Source organism: Microtus ochrogaster, linkage group LG5 (genome assembly GCF_000317375.1).
Source record: "Microtus ochrogaster isolate Prairie Vole_2 linkage group LG5, MicOch1.0, whole genome shotgun sequence".
NCBI classification, from domain to species: domain Eukaryota; kingdom Metazoa; phylum Chordata; class Mammalia; order Rodentia; family Cricetidae; genus Microtus; species Microtus ochrogaster.
The window spans coordinates 54,670,039-54,686,324 of record NC_022031.1 but is presented as its reverse complement, the minus strand read 5'-3'; the positions used below and the strand labels follow the sequence as shown (position 1 = coordinate 54,686,324).

Sequence of the window (16,286 nt, the reverse complement as noted above, 5' to 3'; positions counted from 1 at the left end):
TCCCACAATCTCTTTATTGTCACCAAACCCCACACTTTTATATTCTAAAACTCTATCTTGTAATCCAAATATTTTTAGTTTTACATTCTGGTGTGTAAGCCTCTGGCACCTGGTGTGTGTGTGGGGGGGGGGGAGGTGACAAACACATTCACGAATCTGGCACCTACCTGCTGAGTGTGTCCTGCCTCATTTCTCCCAACAGCCAGAGGAATGTGACAGGTGTGCATGCCACTATTCCTTCTACCCCTCTAGCAAGTAGTCGGTGTGTTCTAACTGCCAACAGAGAGGGAAACTACATCTCCAAACGCATTTCTCATGGTTTCTTCAGCTCTTCATAAGACAGCTGAGGAACAAGGACCTCACCGCCTTCCTGACTTGTATTCTCCAGATCTTCATGCAGACCCCCATCTTCAGAGGCATCGATTTGGTGAATAATCTTTCTGAAATCATTTAAGTCAAATATTTAATAAGACATCAGCTAAAGTAGAAGTAAAACCTCCAAAGGTAGCTTCTTAAGCAAGAATAATTGAATATTGTTTTGTTCTTACAATTATTCTCTCCTTCCCCCTTCTGTGCGTGTGTGCGTGTGTACGTGCATGTGTGTATTTGTGTGTGTTTGTGTGTGTGCATGTGCGTGCCAGCCACAAAGTGTCTATGAAGCTCAAGGAACAACTTGCAGGTGCCAGTTCTTTCCTCATGGGCTGCAGAGATTGAGCTCAGGTTGTCATTATCAGAACTATTACTTATTGAACCATTTTTATGGCCTATGAATAAGTCCTTATTCTTGTATTCAATCAAATTGTTTTTGCTCGGAGCTGCTAAGTACTTTATAAAGTAAAGAGCACCATTATTAATCACAACATTGTGTTTGCACCTGCCGCATACCAAACACTGGGACATGATCATTTTTTAATATTCTTGATGAAGTTAGAAGGGTCAGTAGTAGGGATTCTGAGTTTGTGTATGGGCCACCATGCAGTGTGAATTCAGAAAGAAGGCACAAGGTAACCTTCTTATTTAGAAGAGCAAGAAAAAGGCATTATAGTGAAAACAGAGGAAACAAAGCTAGACCTCAGGCCAGAGATCTTGTGAAATACAGAGTGGGGGTCATGGGCTCAAGCCCATCCCTCAACCTCCTCCAAGCCAGGACACTGAAACCATTTTTCTTCAGAGGAATCTTTTGGACCCAGAAGGAAGCACCTTGTAAGCAGGAAGAATAGATTTGTGCTGACATAATGGTTGGAAAATACTTCACCCTGTCAAAACAAATCATAGAAACATGATGGGGGGGGTATTGGACTTAACAGATACTGTCTGTGACAGATACTGTCTGAGTATTTAAAACAAAATGAAACATATAAAAATTTAAGATTATGTAGATCTGTTTGGTTCCTAGCACTCCGTTCCACTTTCCTGAATGCCTTTCCTTGCGTGTCTGCTTTTCCTTACGAGGACCACCGCAGACTTAAAAACTACATGGGTGTTGCTGGCATTGCAAGACAAAGATAAGTGAAATAACTTCACTGGGATATCATTCATCTCTTATCCTCCTGTACAGTTTGCAAACCGACTTCAAGTTTAGCGCCTGGTAGCTTTAAAGAGCTTCCTCTATGTCCTCACAGGAAAACAACTTTCTCATTACTGCTGCTTTCAGAGGTGTGCAGACGCCATAGCTGAAGTCTGGATATGTCCGACCAGAAAGAGATTGGATTCTCACCTCTAGACACTTGCAAAGAACCTCGAAAACAGAGATGAGGAAAAACAAATTTGCCCATAATGAATTTATTCCAAAGATAAACAGTAAAAAAAATTGAGATAAATTTTATATACTTTTTAATTAGAAATGATTAGCTGGGATTGGACTAAATCATGGACAGGCAAAGCACCTGACCAGCACCTGCCAGGTTCTGAGTTCTACCTCCATGATTGATCACTGAGTAGGCACCTGGATCCCTTCATCTGAGTGTAGCAACCTACAAACGTGAGAATGTCTGAGTCAAGTCTCAACATTTTTTCACATTTTACACCCTACCTGTGCCGGCTAGTTTGATGTCAACTTAGCATAAACTAAAGCTACCAGAGAGGAAAGAGCATCAACCGAGACAATGTCTCCATAAGAGCAGGACACAGGCAAGCCACTAGAGCAATTTTAAAACTTGTCATTGGTGTGGGAGAGGGCCCAGCCCATTGTGAGTGGGGTCACCCCACCCTATTAGAAAGCAAACTGAACAAGGCTATGGGGAGCAAGCCAGTAAGCAGCTCCCTTCCATGGCCTCTGCATCAGCTCCTGCCTTCAGGTTCCTGCCCTGTTAGAGTTCCTGTCCTGACTCCCTTTGATGATGAACAGCAATGTGGAAGTGTAAGTCAAATAAACCCTTTCCTCCCTGACTTGCTTTTTGCCATGATGTTTCATCAAAACAATAGTGACCCTGACTAAGACACCATCTTTCATTTTAATAATGATGTCTTCTGTGAGCTCCAGAGCCTTTTCCTGATTTTGCCACCAAGGCCTATATTCCTTTAATTAAAAGCAAAGATTTAAGAACAATAGGCATTTTAGAAGTCTGTTGCTGATTACAGCTGCCTCTCCAAAAAAAAAAAAAAAAATCCCATTTGTAGCTAGCCTGGACTCTCTGATTTTTTTTTTTTTTTGGTTTTTCAAGACAGGGTTTCTCTGTGGTTTTTGGAGCCTGTCCTGGAACTAGCTCTGTAGACCAGGCTGGTCTCGAACTCACAGAGATCCGCCTGCCTCTGCCTCCCGAGTGCTGGGATTAAAGGCGTGCGCCACCACTGCCCGGCTCTGATTTTTTCACGTGTTGTTGTAATTGTTTTGTTCGGTAATGTGAATCAAATCTGTCTTGGTGAATGCTAGGCAAGCACTATACTCTGACACTGAACTACAGCTCCCTTATTCTGGGTATTCGCTAATTCAGTCCTTTCAATTCCAGTCAGATGGGAGTGGGCTAGAGAAGCCCCAAGGTCGGTCTTCTCTGTCTCTTTGTGGTCCCGTGGTGGCTCAGAGGTAACTGGGCTTTTCACACAATTGTCCAGGAATTCCAGGGACACAAGAAACAAAATCTAAAAATCCCTTCCACATGTCAGTCCCAGAACTGCCTTACGTTCACTTCTGCTGCCTTTCAGTTAGTTAGACTAGCAAATCCCGTTCCAATAAAGTGTGGGAAGGAATGAGGCACGGGCACAAATGCCCGAAGCAGGCATTTGGGACCAAGCTTAGAATTTAACAATCACCAACACAGCATCACCAAGAAACGTTCCCACCTGTGTCTGTCCCGTAGGTTCCTTTTAAACCCAAGAGGATAATATTCATTTCTCTTTCTTTGAGTCATGTCAAAAGAAGGAACGCCTCGCGTTCAAGTATACGAAGCCTGCCATTTGTTTTGGAGACGGTTTCCTGATGAACACCGAAGCTTCTGTAACCCTTGGATGGTAGTGAAGAGCCACTGGCTGCCAGAATTTTAACTAAGCACTCAGGGGCTGTGCTACGTGCGCGTGCGCCGGTTACCAGGGAGGAGTCTTTCAGCCAATCATCTTAAGGCAAATCCAAATATGCAAATGCATAAGGCTGCTGGGAACTCAGCAGAAAAGCTGCCCTGAGAGGACTGTCAAATGGCAAAGCAATCCTTAGTAGATGCTTCGTTCCCTTTACCCGAATGCTTGAGAAAGAAAAGAAATTTGCCTCTGCCAATTGTCGATGGGGATGAGAGGACCTCCATCCAGATAACATTGCTTAATACTTTTAGCTATCTTGTCTTCCCACCTGTATCTTAGAAATGGTTAAAAAGGTAACTTAATCAGAGTTTGGACTTTGCCCTAAGCACTCTATCTCCCTTTCTCCCTTCCCCTTTCTTCTCCTTACTTTCTTTATTTTGTTAAGAGATAGCAGACAAGCTTTAGGTAGCATTTCTTTGGATGCAGGCACTAAAATGTGTAGAGAAATCTGACCTGGCCATGTAGCCTTGAAAGTGAGCCTGGGCAACCCCACTGCTTACTGCACAGTCTACCGAGGACTCCTGAGAAGTCCCTGAAAATGAATTCAGGCTGGGAGCAGAGTACCCTCTCTGGGACCAGAGAAAGAACCAATAGAGGATAAGGGAGAGCCCTGAAAGAGAATTAGCCTGGAAGGCAGGCATACCACACCATGTGCCTTTAGTCACAACACGTAGGAGGCAGAGGCAGAAGGATCTCCATGAGTTTGAAGCCAGTCTAGTCTACACAGTGAGTTCCAGGACAGCCAGAGCTGCTTAGTAAGACTCTGTGGGTGGGAAGAACAACAACAGATCAGCCCAGGGAATGCAGCTTGATTGTAGGGAATTTGCCTACGTACAAGACAGGAACTGCAAGGAAGACAGAAAAAAAAAAGTTAGATAACCACTCTGAGGTGAACTTCAAATTTCTAAATAGAAATTTTTAAATGATTTATAGTCACTTCTAGTATGTCCAACAAAATAGGCTCAATCTTTGCCAACTAGCATTCAGAAACCCCATTTTAAAAATGTACATTGCTATTTTCAATAGAACTCAGTCAATGCATCAGCTTAGAGCTCTTCACCATATAAATACAGGCTGAGCAGAACGTGAATCCCAGAGCCCACCTCTGATGTGGGATGTTCCTTCACCATATAAATACAGGCTGAGCAGAACGTGAATCCCAGTGCCCACCTCTGATGTGAAATGTTCCTTGGTATGACAACACACCTCTACTCCTACACAAAGGGACTCTATATTAAGAGCCAGTAATGGGACCGGGTGGCAGCTCTGCGGTGGCCGCTTTTACCTGCTTTGCCAGAAGCCAGGGCTTCAGTCCCCAGCATGTTTGGGTGGAGAAGAGATCGACTTTGCAAACGTGGCAGGCTTTGTTTTGTTTTCACTTGGAAAACAGTGCCCAACTGGAAGGCTTGCTCAGGCACAAACTGCAGAACGACACTGAGGAAACACCTGGCACAGGAAATGCCCACGACAAGCCATCAGTTCCCATGGTCTGAACTGCAGCAGCCAGCACAGGCTTACAGAAGCTAAGGCTGAAGCCTTGTACCTCTTTCTTCATGGTGGGGTGTGATGGACACATGCTGGACCTGGCTCAATTCTTCACACGTGTAAAACACACCGCGCACACACAATCACTGAGAAACCTGGGTTTGAAACTTGCAAAATATTGAAAAGCAACCATTCACATGTGTTAGCGATAGTAAAATACCCTGCTGAAATTATATACTGAAGCTCACTAACCGTCACAAAACAAATTTTATTTTGATTAGTTCCCATGACTCTAAAAAGTGTGGGCATTAAAGGCAAATTTCGTGGGATGAGGGATCAAGACTTTTTGAAGAAAAGACAAGTGGCAAACACACATTATCTGAAAAGTCCCTTTATGCAGGTCAAGGATAGGTCTGAAAAAATAAACCAGAATTGTTTGGACAATCTCTTATTAAAGTTTACAGAATTATAAACATTTACAACATATTTTTTAAAAACCAGTGTCATTTGGAGTATACAAAGCAAGTTCAGGCTGTGGGAAATTTTTCGTAGCTGAACAATACCATTACATCTGAACATCCTAACTGTATATTTAGGGTTTCTTGAAAGTATTTAGGTGTACCATTGTAAGAAATGAAACCTACAATCAGCAATACACTTCTAATTGTGTGATATTCACGGTATCTTTAAATTACCTTCAGATAAAACCAATGTGATAGAGATTGATTTTAAAAAGATTCCAGATTTTATTTTTTGTTTAGATTGAAAAAAAACACGAAGGACAAAATTTCTTCGGATCAAAACACTTTCGGGAAATGGAATAAGTTGGTGAGATATTAAAAACTGGTTGAAACTGAACCAGTGGTGTAGGGGGAAGAAGTCCCTCAATACATTTTAAACAAAATCTCATATAGCCCCTGAACTGTTCAAGTGGCAGACAAAATAAATTATCATAAATTATACGCCAAGACAACTTAAAAACAAAACAGCTCGACGCTAAGGATTTCCTCAGCGCTTCCAGGAAGTGTGTAACACTGCTTCTGGCCCGCAGGTCGGGTAGGCAACCGTCAAATGTCTGGATAGTTGCAGTAGTAGACCGCTGAGCTAGCGTCGGACACCACGGAGGAAATGGCTCCGTGGCTGTCTGAGAGGTTCACACCGCAGTCATGTCCCTGGTAGGGAAGACCCATCTCGGGCTTATACACAAAATGTAGATACTGTTCGAATTCCGTGCGGTCCACCTCCCCTAGGAGCTCGGTGGGCTGGTTGGGGTCCGTGCCCTCCCGGCAGGGCAGAGCCTCGGGAGGAGGCGAAGGCTGCCCCGGGCCATGCGCGGGGTGCTGATGCTGCTGCGGAGGCGGCTGCGGCGGTGCCTGCGGTTGCAGCGGCTGCTGGGGTTGCGGGTGGAAACCGCGCCCGGCGCTTGAGGCGGGGGAGCCCATGGCGCCGTAGTACAGGTGCAAGGCGCTGGGGGGCGCCAGGATCCCCGAAGGGTCTGGTCCCACTCGCACGGGGCCCGCGGGAGGCTCGGCGGGCACAGTGTAGTCCGAGACCTGTGCGTAAGTGTAGGCGCTGGCCCCCGGGCACTCTCCCGGCAGCGGTGCAGCGAAGAAGGCCGGGTCCTGCTCCACGCCATCCAGCGGGGATGTGTCCGGAGTGGGCAGAGGGTAGCCGTCGAGCGCAGGGGCGCCCAGGCCCTGGCAATCGCGGTAGTGGGCGCCCATATGCGGGGGCAGCAGCGGCGGGCCGGCCGCGAACCCGGGCTCCGCAAAAGGCAAGCCCAGGCCGTCCATAGCCACGCGACCGCCCTCCGGGCCCAGCGCGCCGGCCTGGGGCTCCGCCAGAGCGTGTAGGAAGCCTCCCTCCACCCGCTTCATGCGCTTCACCTGCTTGCGCCGCCGCGGCCGGTACTTGTAGTTTGGGTGATCCTGCATGTGCTGCACGCGCAGCCGTTCGGCCTCCTCCACGAAAGGCCGCTTCTCCGCCAACGTCAATGCCTTCCAGGATTTGCCTGCAGGGGAGGTGGAAAGGCCCGCGGGGTTACCCAACTGAGTCCCCCGCACCCAGGAGCCTCTCCCGCGCAACGTTCAACTGGGCGACCCGTTGAGAAACAGAGTCGAATTAGGATGAAAGTCTTGGGCCTCCTTAAAGACCTTCTAGAGGAGCCTGCCTCCCTTACATATCTCCCCTTAATTCGAAAAACTAGCAAAGTTCTCTGGGCCGGGGAGGGGTCGGACCAGTGGTGTCCCGGTGGACGCTCAGAAGCGCTGAGAAACCTTTGTATTTGCCTTTGGGTGCCCAAAGACCCCAAAGACCAAAACCAAATGCTGCTTTGGTGAGAGAGGGAGCCGGAGGAAGGGAGAGTCGATAGCACACCGGTTTTGTCGGGCGCAAGACTGGGGGGGGGGGCACCTTTTGGCTTTAGAAGTGGCTCAGCGATTCGCTGGAGCGCGCAAAGTGGCCTGGGTCCCCTGGACTCACCTAGCATCTTGCTCAGCTCCGCGTTGTGCAAATCCGGGTTCTGTTGTGCCAGCCGCTTGCGCTCGTCTTTAGCCCACACCATAAAGGCGTTCATCGGCCGCCGAATCCGGGACTCTGCCTTGGCTCGACTCGAAGTCCCGGCTGGCGCCCCACTGCTCGCCACCACCTCTCCTTTCACCTTTACGTCCCCAAGGGGGCTCAGGGACTCGGCCCAGGGGCAGGGGCCCAACCCTGCCATCACCGCGGGCAGCGCGCTCCGGGGCTGGCTCTGGTCGTCACTGGCGTATCCCGCATCCGGGCTGCTCATGGCGCTCCAGACCGACCCCGCGCCACGGGACACGCCGCTTCCCCCCGACCCTGAGGCAGGGATGGGGAGCTAGCTCAGAGATGCCCAGAGGAACGCGTTAAGTCCGCGCGGGCTCGAACCTCTCGCTGCCCTCCTGGCTAGTCCTAAACTACCGCGCCGACGGCGACCCAGTTCTACCCAGTAACACTGTGGGTGTCCCCCGGCCGCCAGCCCTTTTCTATATAGATGCGGCCAATGGCGCGGCGGGGGCGGGCCGGACCCTAGTCGTTCTGCCCCCGCCCAGCCGGTGGTCCGAGTCCCAAGTCCCTATTCAACCCCACACCCGCCCCTTTCCCCTCCCCCGGCGGAGCGCCAGGACTACACCTGCCAGGGGAAGAAACTGGCTGGAGCCGGGCTCTGGCGCCAAGTCCTCTCTCTGACTCGGGAAATAGGAGTGCTGAAATTCAGCTGTCTAGGGGTGCTCACTGTACCGGAAGATTGAAGCAGTAGCCACAAGGTGGTTCACATTAACATACTAGATAGCCACTCCACTCTTTGAAAAAAAAAAAACCACTTTATTACCGGAGGCAATCACCTTCATATGGTGTTTTTCAGGGAAAAAAAATCCTGTTCTCCCCAGAGCTCATCATGCTTACATCCTATTAAAAATGTCGAAGGTAAATTGTATTTTTTAAAAACAAAGTTTAATATAAAATTTTACATCGCCGATATTTCACCCATGAATCAAAAGTTCAAGTCAACCCTGGGAAATTCTATCTCAAACACAAAATACACATCAGAAAAGCTGCTCGTGTGTGTTTAATAAATAAAAGAGGCAAGGCCTGGTTTTATTTCTAAAGACTTACAAGAGGCCATGGTTCCATCACAAAAATATAATATAAAATAAAAGGCAAAGAGAGCGGCGCTGTGACGTTCGTTAGCGGACAAGAGTCAGCCCATTTAAACCACAGATGGTCACACTAACAGATGGTTGCACAGAATTTCTATATATTTCTCAAGGTTGGAAGGAAAAACCCAAGAGCACTAAAATTTACCCAGACCCGAATATACTTTTCTATGGGCTTCTAGACATGTCGGTCCAGCTCTACAGTGCTTATCCCAGAAGCCACTCACTCAGCACCCTGCGAAACTTAGCAAACTAATTTAGCCCCTAACCAGTCTCTTGAATGGGCAGCCTTATAGCTTCTAAAAGAGGAAGCAGACTAAGAGGCTAGCACAAGCCCTGGGAGGATATTACTCACAGTGAGCAGCCGGCCTTCAGACCAGAAACTCCCAAAGAATGCAAGTTCGGAGCTGCTTTTGTGTTTGTTTGCATACTGGTGTTTTCTAAGGGGACCGACGTGGTCACTCTGCATAATTTTGAGGGAGGAAAATTCAAAGACTGGGGACATAACTCATCTATCAGGCAAGAAGAACTCAGCATAAAAGGAAACCTATGTGATGGCCAATGCCAGTGATTTCGAGAAGTGGAGGCAGGAAAGGTAAGAAGTTCAAGATCACCCTCATCTAATGTAGATAGAGTTAGAAGCCAGTCTGAGCTCAGTGCAATCCTGTTTGGGGTGGAGAGAGGTGGGGGGGAGGGGGAGGAGAAAGGGGGCAGAAAACTCAACAGTGTCGTTTCCAGAGCAGATTTAGTTTACTATTGAGGGCTAATTGATAAGTATCAGTTAACTTATCCTGGGATGGTCCTTCATGCATCCATGAGGTTAAGGCTTTCTTGTGTGTTGTTTCAGAGAGCAAACGTGGCTTACTTCAGGCTCCAAAAGGCACAGAGCTTTTGCTAGCTCCTGGTTTGCAGTTTCTAAAATGACTTTTTCTACAAATAACTTGTATGGAAGGCAGCTTTTCTTGCATTTGTTATGCTGTAAAGCAATGGCGATGCTCCCTCGGGGTTACAGCTGGAACTGTGCAGTGATTGTAGTTGAAGCTTCGGGTTTATAAGCTTCATGGGGGGGGGGGGGAGGCTTCAATCTGCCTCGAGAAATCAAAGCAAATGTTATTTTTAATTGGCGATTTGGAAGTAAATGATCTAGTATTAGCTGGTGATGTGCTTTTCCTCAAAGCCTCGCGTTCTTCTAAAGAGCTTATTGACTTGAAAGTAAGACAAGAAATGTATTACAAATGTTTAAGTAAGGAAACTATAGGGGTAAAGACAACAATATTACAAATTAGTCTCCTAGGCAGGTGCTCTTTAAAAAAAAAAACAAATCTATTTTGTTGCTTATTTGTTTTGGAAGAGGGTCTCCTTTCCCTCTTTCATCCTACCTCCCAGCCTCAGTATCACAGGCCCTGACCTCCACAGTGGACGACTATTAACAGCTAGTAACAGACATCTTTTCGGAAGAGCTCAGGGCCGACTTTTCTTTCTGTGAAATCTTGTATAAACTGAGAGTTTTGTTTGGAATGAAGACTGAAAACAGTACCGGGTTCAGAATGCATTTTCTGTCTTCTGTGTCTTGACTGATTTCTTCGAAAGATAATTCAGGTGGAGGCTAGAAAAGTATTTGCACATTTTTTACCTGGGTCCCTCCTTCTGTTCGCGCTAGGCGAAGGGGACCTAGAATACCCAGAAAGTGGTGGAAAAGAAAACCCAAGGGCGCCCCATTGCTATTTGCACTCATTCCTGGAGATTAACCCCCTTTCTGTGTGAGAGAAAGAACAAAGCTCTAGGAGTCGAAGCGTCCACATTTTGCCTTTTCTTCCCTCAGAGAAACCACCTCCCCTGGAGTCACAAGGTAGCGCTTTTCCTAACAAATCTATCAGAAAAATATGGCACTTTCCCAAGACTAGTTCCCTTCCCGCCCTCTTACCTAGTTCTAACTTCTGCTGAGCATTCTCTTGACAGAGACTTTGGGAGGAGTGCTGGGGGCAACCTCACTGCAGACCCGCCCGCGGTGTGAGTGGACCATTATTTCAGTTTCTTCACTAAAAGAGTGTTGGAAGCGGAGCTCACGACGTTATCAAAGCCAGCCACAAATGCCACATGTAAAGAAGCAAACATCCGGAGCGGCTTCCTGCAAGCCTTGCTTTCCTCAACTCTAGAGATTTACTGGGGTGGGGGTGGGTATCTGGAGTACGAGCCTGGCGCGCCTGTCTGCTGCAGCTGGCGGCGGCGGTGGGTGTCACAACTCGCACCCTGCAGAAACTCTGGGAGGCTACTGACTGCGCCACGTCCCCAAGTGGGACTCGAGGGTCGAATGGCTGGGCAAAGAAGCGACAAAAGTAACAAGAAGCCGAGCCCGCGACCTCTTGAGGCTTGTAGCAAGCGGGTAGGTGATCAACTATGGCTCCCTAACAGAAGTCAAAGCTATGCCCTACCGCGAACCTCTGAGTGAGCGGTGATATCCCGCAGGTTTTGTGGGGGTTTTGGTGTTCGGATGTGCAGGGCCTGTTAAAAGGCACTTAAGTCCATTGCGCAGGATCTGTGGACACCAAGGCAGATCCGTGGTCTTTGGAGAGCAAGTTCATGGGGGGAAGAAAGGGGTGCGCGGGCCGTCACCCTGGGGAACCCCCCCCCCCGCCGCCGCCGCAGGCTCTAAGGTAAAGAGATAGTAGTACAGTTGGACCACCTAAAACCAGTGAGTGCTTCAGCACCTGCCTCTGGGAACAAGGAGAGTAGCTGCGTGCCACAGAGAGTCGTGCCCAAGGCTCCGCACCTTCCAGGTAGGGCCACGCAGAGCGAAGCTGCGGATTGGCATGTGGCACCCGGTCACCAAACGGGCGCCGTCACTCTTCCTGTCTACCTTTTGCGCCTGTCCCCGGTCCCTGGTCAGCCCTGGGACCGAGATGGAGATCAAAATTGGCGAGCCGGACGGGAGAGAAAGCGAAGGGTGGGAAGAAAGATAGCGTCACCAGCCCTTATGGTGGTCCGGTAGTCAGTTAGGGTAAGACCTTACAGTCTTGGCTACACCCACCATTCCCACCAGAGCTGAGAAAATTCGACCCCAAGATTAAGTCGGGGACTGATTCCCCCACAAGGATGTGAGCGTGAATCTTAAGTGGGCGGGATCTCATGTAACCCTGTTCTGATTCCTCTCTAATTTGTGGCTCCTCTCCCTCCAGCTTACCCCCAAGCCCCACCCTAGCAGCTGGCGACTCTTAAGACGGAGTCCGCCTTCCCGCTTGGCCCTGCCTGAGGTTTGCGCAGCGAAGCAGGAAATGCGCTGTTCCCGCTTCACTTCCCAGCTCAGAAACTGGTCGGGAATGTTTCTTAGAACCCACATCCCCGGCTGTGAACCCTAGATGAAGTATGGATTCTTTCTCTTTATTGCCTGTGCAACTTCAGGTTCTCTTGGTAATGTAGTCGGAGAGCAAGGAATAAAGCCTTGCTCACATTTCTCTGGAGTCTTCCTCGAACTTTCAAGGGAATTTAAAGAGTGTCTTGGGTTTTATAGGTGGTGACTACTTGGGTTTTGTAGGCGGTGTGTTACCATTGCTGTCACCCACACCCTAGAAGACCAGGGCTTTCTTGGAGAGTTATAATCCTCACCTGACATCCTGAGCCGTATATTCACTGTGAGAAGAGCGCTTGCGCTCCCACGGAAAGAGTGCAGAGGGGCAGGGCATGCTTCCCTGGAATGCCTGGTGTGGTGCCATTCCTTTGATTTATTAAAATCCAGCTGCACATTCTCAGACTATGCTCCTATAATAATATGGTCCAGGCAGGTGTAAGTGATACTGACCACAGCGGGTCTAGCACACTGTGCTTTGTTTGTTTCTATAGCAGAGGCAGTAAGTGCCTTTCCACCCTGAAAACTCTGCTTTTAAGGAGGACTGACTTCATGGTGCCAGATGGTTGGTTAGGGCAAGGTGTGTATTCGGTGATCATAGAAAGGATCCCAATTAAGTAGGTTGGAGGAAATGCCACTCCTAACGGCACTTATTACCTCTTGTATGCACCTCGCTGGAACCTAATTTAGCTTCCAAAGCTTAAAAGCAGAAAAGAGAACATTAGGAAGCCTTTGTGGGTTCCGAAGCTGCTCGCAGCTGAATGTTACCTGAACGTTCTTCTCTATCCATTTGTTGGACTTGCCAACAGCTTTGTCTTGGATTTATTCATAGCAGCATGGGTCCTTGTGGTCACTTCATCTTTCTCGCCCTAGATCACACAATTCACCAGTCTTTAATGAATACTTAGGAACAGCAGAATGGTTGTTGTATAGATCGGTCCTGGTGTCTTACTTCTAAGTGAAACACTAAGAACCATCTCAATAGGCCATTAACAACTCATCTGTTTAGGCTAGTAGCCACAGGGTTCTGGGGAATAATATTCTCTCCCCTTCTCCTTCAATAATTCAGTCTGCAACTGAAATCACACCTTCCTGAACATTTAAACCCTGAGGTGATTCTTAATGCTTTCAGTGGTGAAACCCAGGCTGAAGGTACATGGATAATTTTACACATACCTATGACACAAACGTAAATGTCTGTCTTTGGGGGCATTTTTGGAAGTAATCTTTGAAATTAATTTCTTCATAAACACGGTATTGTTTACAAAGTAGTTTCCCTAGCTTGTCTAACACTCACAACTGTCCTGGAGGTTTGTGAAGCAGCTACACTTTAGTCTCCAAGGAGACTTGAGGTAGAGAGAGGATGGGGGCTGGAGGTCACATGACAAGGCTTCTAGGACCATCTAATTTCCCTAGCTGTCAACAGTTATGGATCGCATTTTGAATTTGTTTCTGTGCCATGTTTACAAATAATGAGAGACAAATTGGAATTTCAAGATCTAAATAAAAAAAAAGAATTTGGTAGTGATGGATTAAGGATCCTTGGACAGGATGCAATGTTCTTATTAATTGGGTCGGGATAGTTTTGATATCAAAAATACAGCAATTCAAAGGGAAAGCATATCTGGACTATCTAGGATTTTTTTTTTTTAAAGAGACAGACTAAGCCTTACATGACATTTCATTTGATTCTTGTCTCCGATAGACAAATTTTAATTTAGTTGAACTACGTGAGGTCAAAGATGGACCTAAAGTTCACGTAGAAGGAAACCAAAGTTTTAACATTGTGTGCCATGTTCTCTCAGGCTGTAAAAGACATGATTATCCATGACAAACCTTTGAGATCTCATTCATCACCTATTTTAGCCACCACCCTTCGATATACATTATCAAGACTATTTTAAAGGCATAAAATACAGCAATTAGATAAATTCTCTGTATTCTAATTGATCTTAAGGAGAGAAAATTTTTAATTATTTTGCTTTAAAACAGAAAATTAAGGTACAAAGCAATTTAGTGATTTGCTTGATGCTTCCAATAATCTCAAGAGATAAGGCTGTTCATCTAATCAACAAAGAATTATCCAGTCCCACTGAGGTATACAGTTGAGTGCATCCCAACTTGTCTGGTAGTGAGAAAAAGCATGGGGGACGCAATCGCTCCCTGCTAAGGACTGAGTTCTACTTCCGCAGCTCACTAGCTGCTTATCTTTGGAATGTCATGCAATCTTTTTTAAAACTCATCTGAAAACCAATGACTTCTGAGATTTTTATGACGATGAGAGAAGCCCATTGTTCATGAACTCTTTAAAACAGGGCCAGGAACATAGTAAGTATGGACACATTTAAATGACTGAAAATGCACCGAGAAAGAGAAGCTCCCTTTGTGCAGGGCATAGCAAATGGAGCTGCAGAACAGGTCTGATTCATAGCACGCTACCATCCTGATAGAATTATCTACTACTGTCATGCCTTCATCAAAGTTTATTGCAACTTCTTAGGGAGGCTGCTGTAAGCTATTGTGTGTTTTCTGATTGTATCTGAACATGACCTTTTTTTTTTACTCTTGTAGTAAGAAAAAATTTGGGAGAAGACATATTAGCCTTCTAATACCCTAAGCCTAGGAGCTTAGGCTCAGTGGTTAAGACACTGGGTGCTTATCCAAATGACCTCAGTTTGATTCCCAGAACCCACATAGCAGCCCATAATCACCCCTAACTCCTGTTCCTGGAAATCTGATACCCTCTCTAACCTTTGAGGACACTAGGCATGGGGTGCACATACGTACATGTAGGCAAAATGACCATACACGTAAAATAAATAAATCTATTAAGAATAAATAAATAAAACCCAAAGCCTCACAAGAAAAAAATACACAGAATAATAAGACATTTGACATTCCATTTTTAAAAAGAAAGAAACACAAAGAAACACCTTGCAAGACAGCACTTAACCTGGTTGAGCCCTAGTAGGAGCCTAGATCCTTTCCCTGAATCTTTAAAAGCAAAGTTAATTTTGGTGTCTATGCAGACACACAGACACAACCGTGCTCTGCAAAGGATGGATGATCTGCACATGCTCAGATCTTCCGGTGCAGTCTGGGTTTTTCTGTGCTGTAGAGTAAAACAATTCCAGATTCTAGGCACAGTTGTTCAATAACTTGATGCCAGGTAAACTAGCAAGTCACTCAAACTGCCTTATACTCTATTGTCTAAAAAGGAAAAAAAAGTGAAAGCACCTGGTCTCTGCCCAGTGTGTCCAGAAAAAGAAGTAATCAGATGACCACGAATCTTCTGCAAAGGAAGGGTGCTGAAGGACACAGCTGGTACACAGAGGCTGTGGGTCATGTGCTCCAGAGGACACAGGGCAAGAAGGATATACAGAAGATAATATGTGACCGTGAAATGAGGTGGAGGCCAAGGCTTAAGACAGAATGCTGTTTTACGTAGAGAAAACGTTGTTTTATATTTATTGTGTCAAAAAAGATCCCATCTTTGACCCAAGGGAACGCAGATCCTGTTTGAGTGAGGCGAGACTAAATTTACCAGAGTGTTGTTTAGTAAAACTAACTGTTTACTTCAGTGGTTAGCTGGAAACTTGATCTTGGAAATAGAATTAGCACCTGCTCCTTTTTGATATTTTTCCCCATATTATTTCACATTTCCTTTAAAACTTTCCTGGCATTTATAGGATTCTAAGGCCGAGAAAAACGCCATACCCCACATCCTTTCCTCAAGTTCCAGAGTTCCTAGGGAGAGTTTAAGACTCAGAAACCTCTCTCACATGACACATGCCGACCTATAAATGAAAGTGCTTTTAATTAATGCAACTATGGAAATAAGAGGTGTTCTTTTAAAACAGCTTATTTTGCAAAATGGATAAGCACACCATGGTCCCTCCACAAAAAGCCTCCAGCCTGTTCACCTTTTCTTGCTTAGCCCACCTCTCCTTATTTAAATAAATGAAAGACCCCTACATTGGTTCCTTTTTGTTTTCTTATAAATATATGAAAATGCATAGAACAGTACATGTATAGTAGTTAGTATACAAAACCTATATTGCCTGTCAATAAGATAGCTACATAAAGCTGTGGATAATAGGAGCTACATGAACACATACTATGGTTACATTGCTGTACCCGACACGCTGAATTGTTGGTGTGTGTGGCATCAGGCTTCGGAGCCGTTGGATGTGAATCTTTTTTTTTGATGTTGTTGTTTTGGGTTTTTTTTTTTTTGTTTTTTTGTTTTTCAAGACAGGGTTTCTCTGTGGTTT

At 46.3% G+C, this 16,286-nt stretch overlaps 1 protein-coding gene across 1 annotated transcript; it reads right to left on the bottom strand.

Annotated features, from left to right (window-relative positions):
* Positions 1 to 5,294: 5,294 nt before the first annotated feature.
* On the bottom strand, positions 5,295 to 7,984 carry Sox17 (SRY-box 17). The gene is made up of 2 exons (XM_005362258.3): positions 7,477 to 7,984; positions 5,295 to 7,006 (listed from the first exon to the last, which is right to left on the bottom strand). The coding sequence occupies exons 1-2, from the start codon at positions 7,781 to 7,783 to the stop codon at positions 6,063 to 6,065; spliced, it is 1,251 nt and encodes a 416-aa protein (XP_005362315.1). The 5' UTR covers positions 7,784 to 7,984; the 3' UTR covers positions 5,295 to 6,062.
* Positions 7,985 to 16,286: the final 8,302 nt, after the last annotated feature.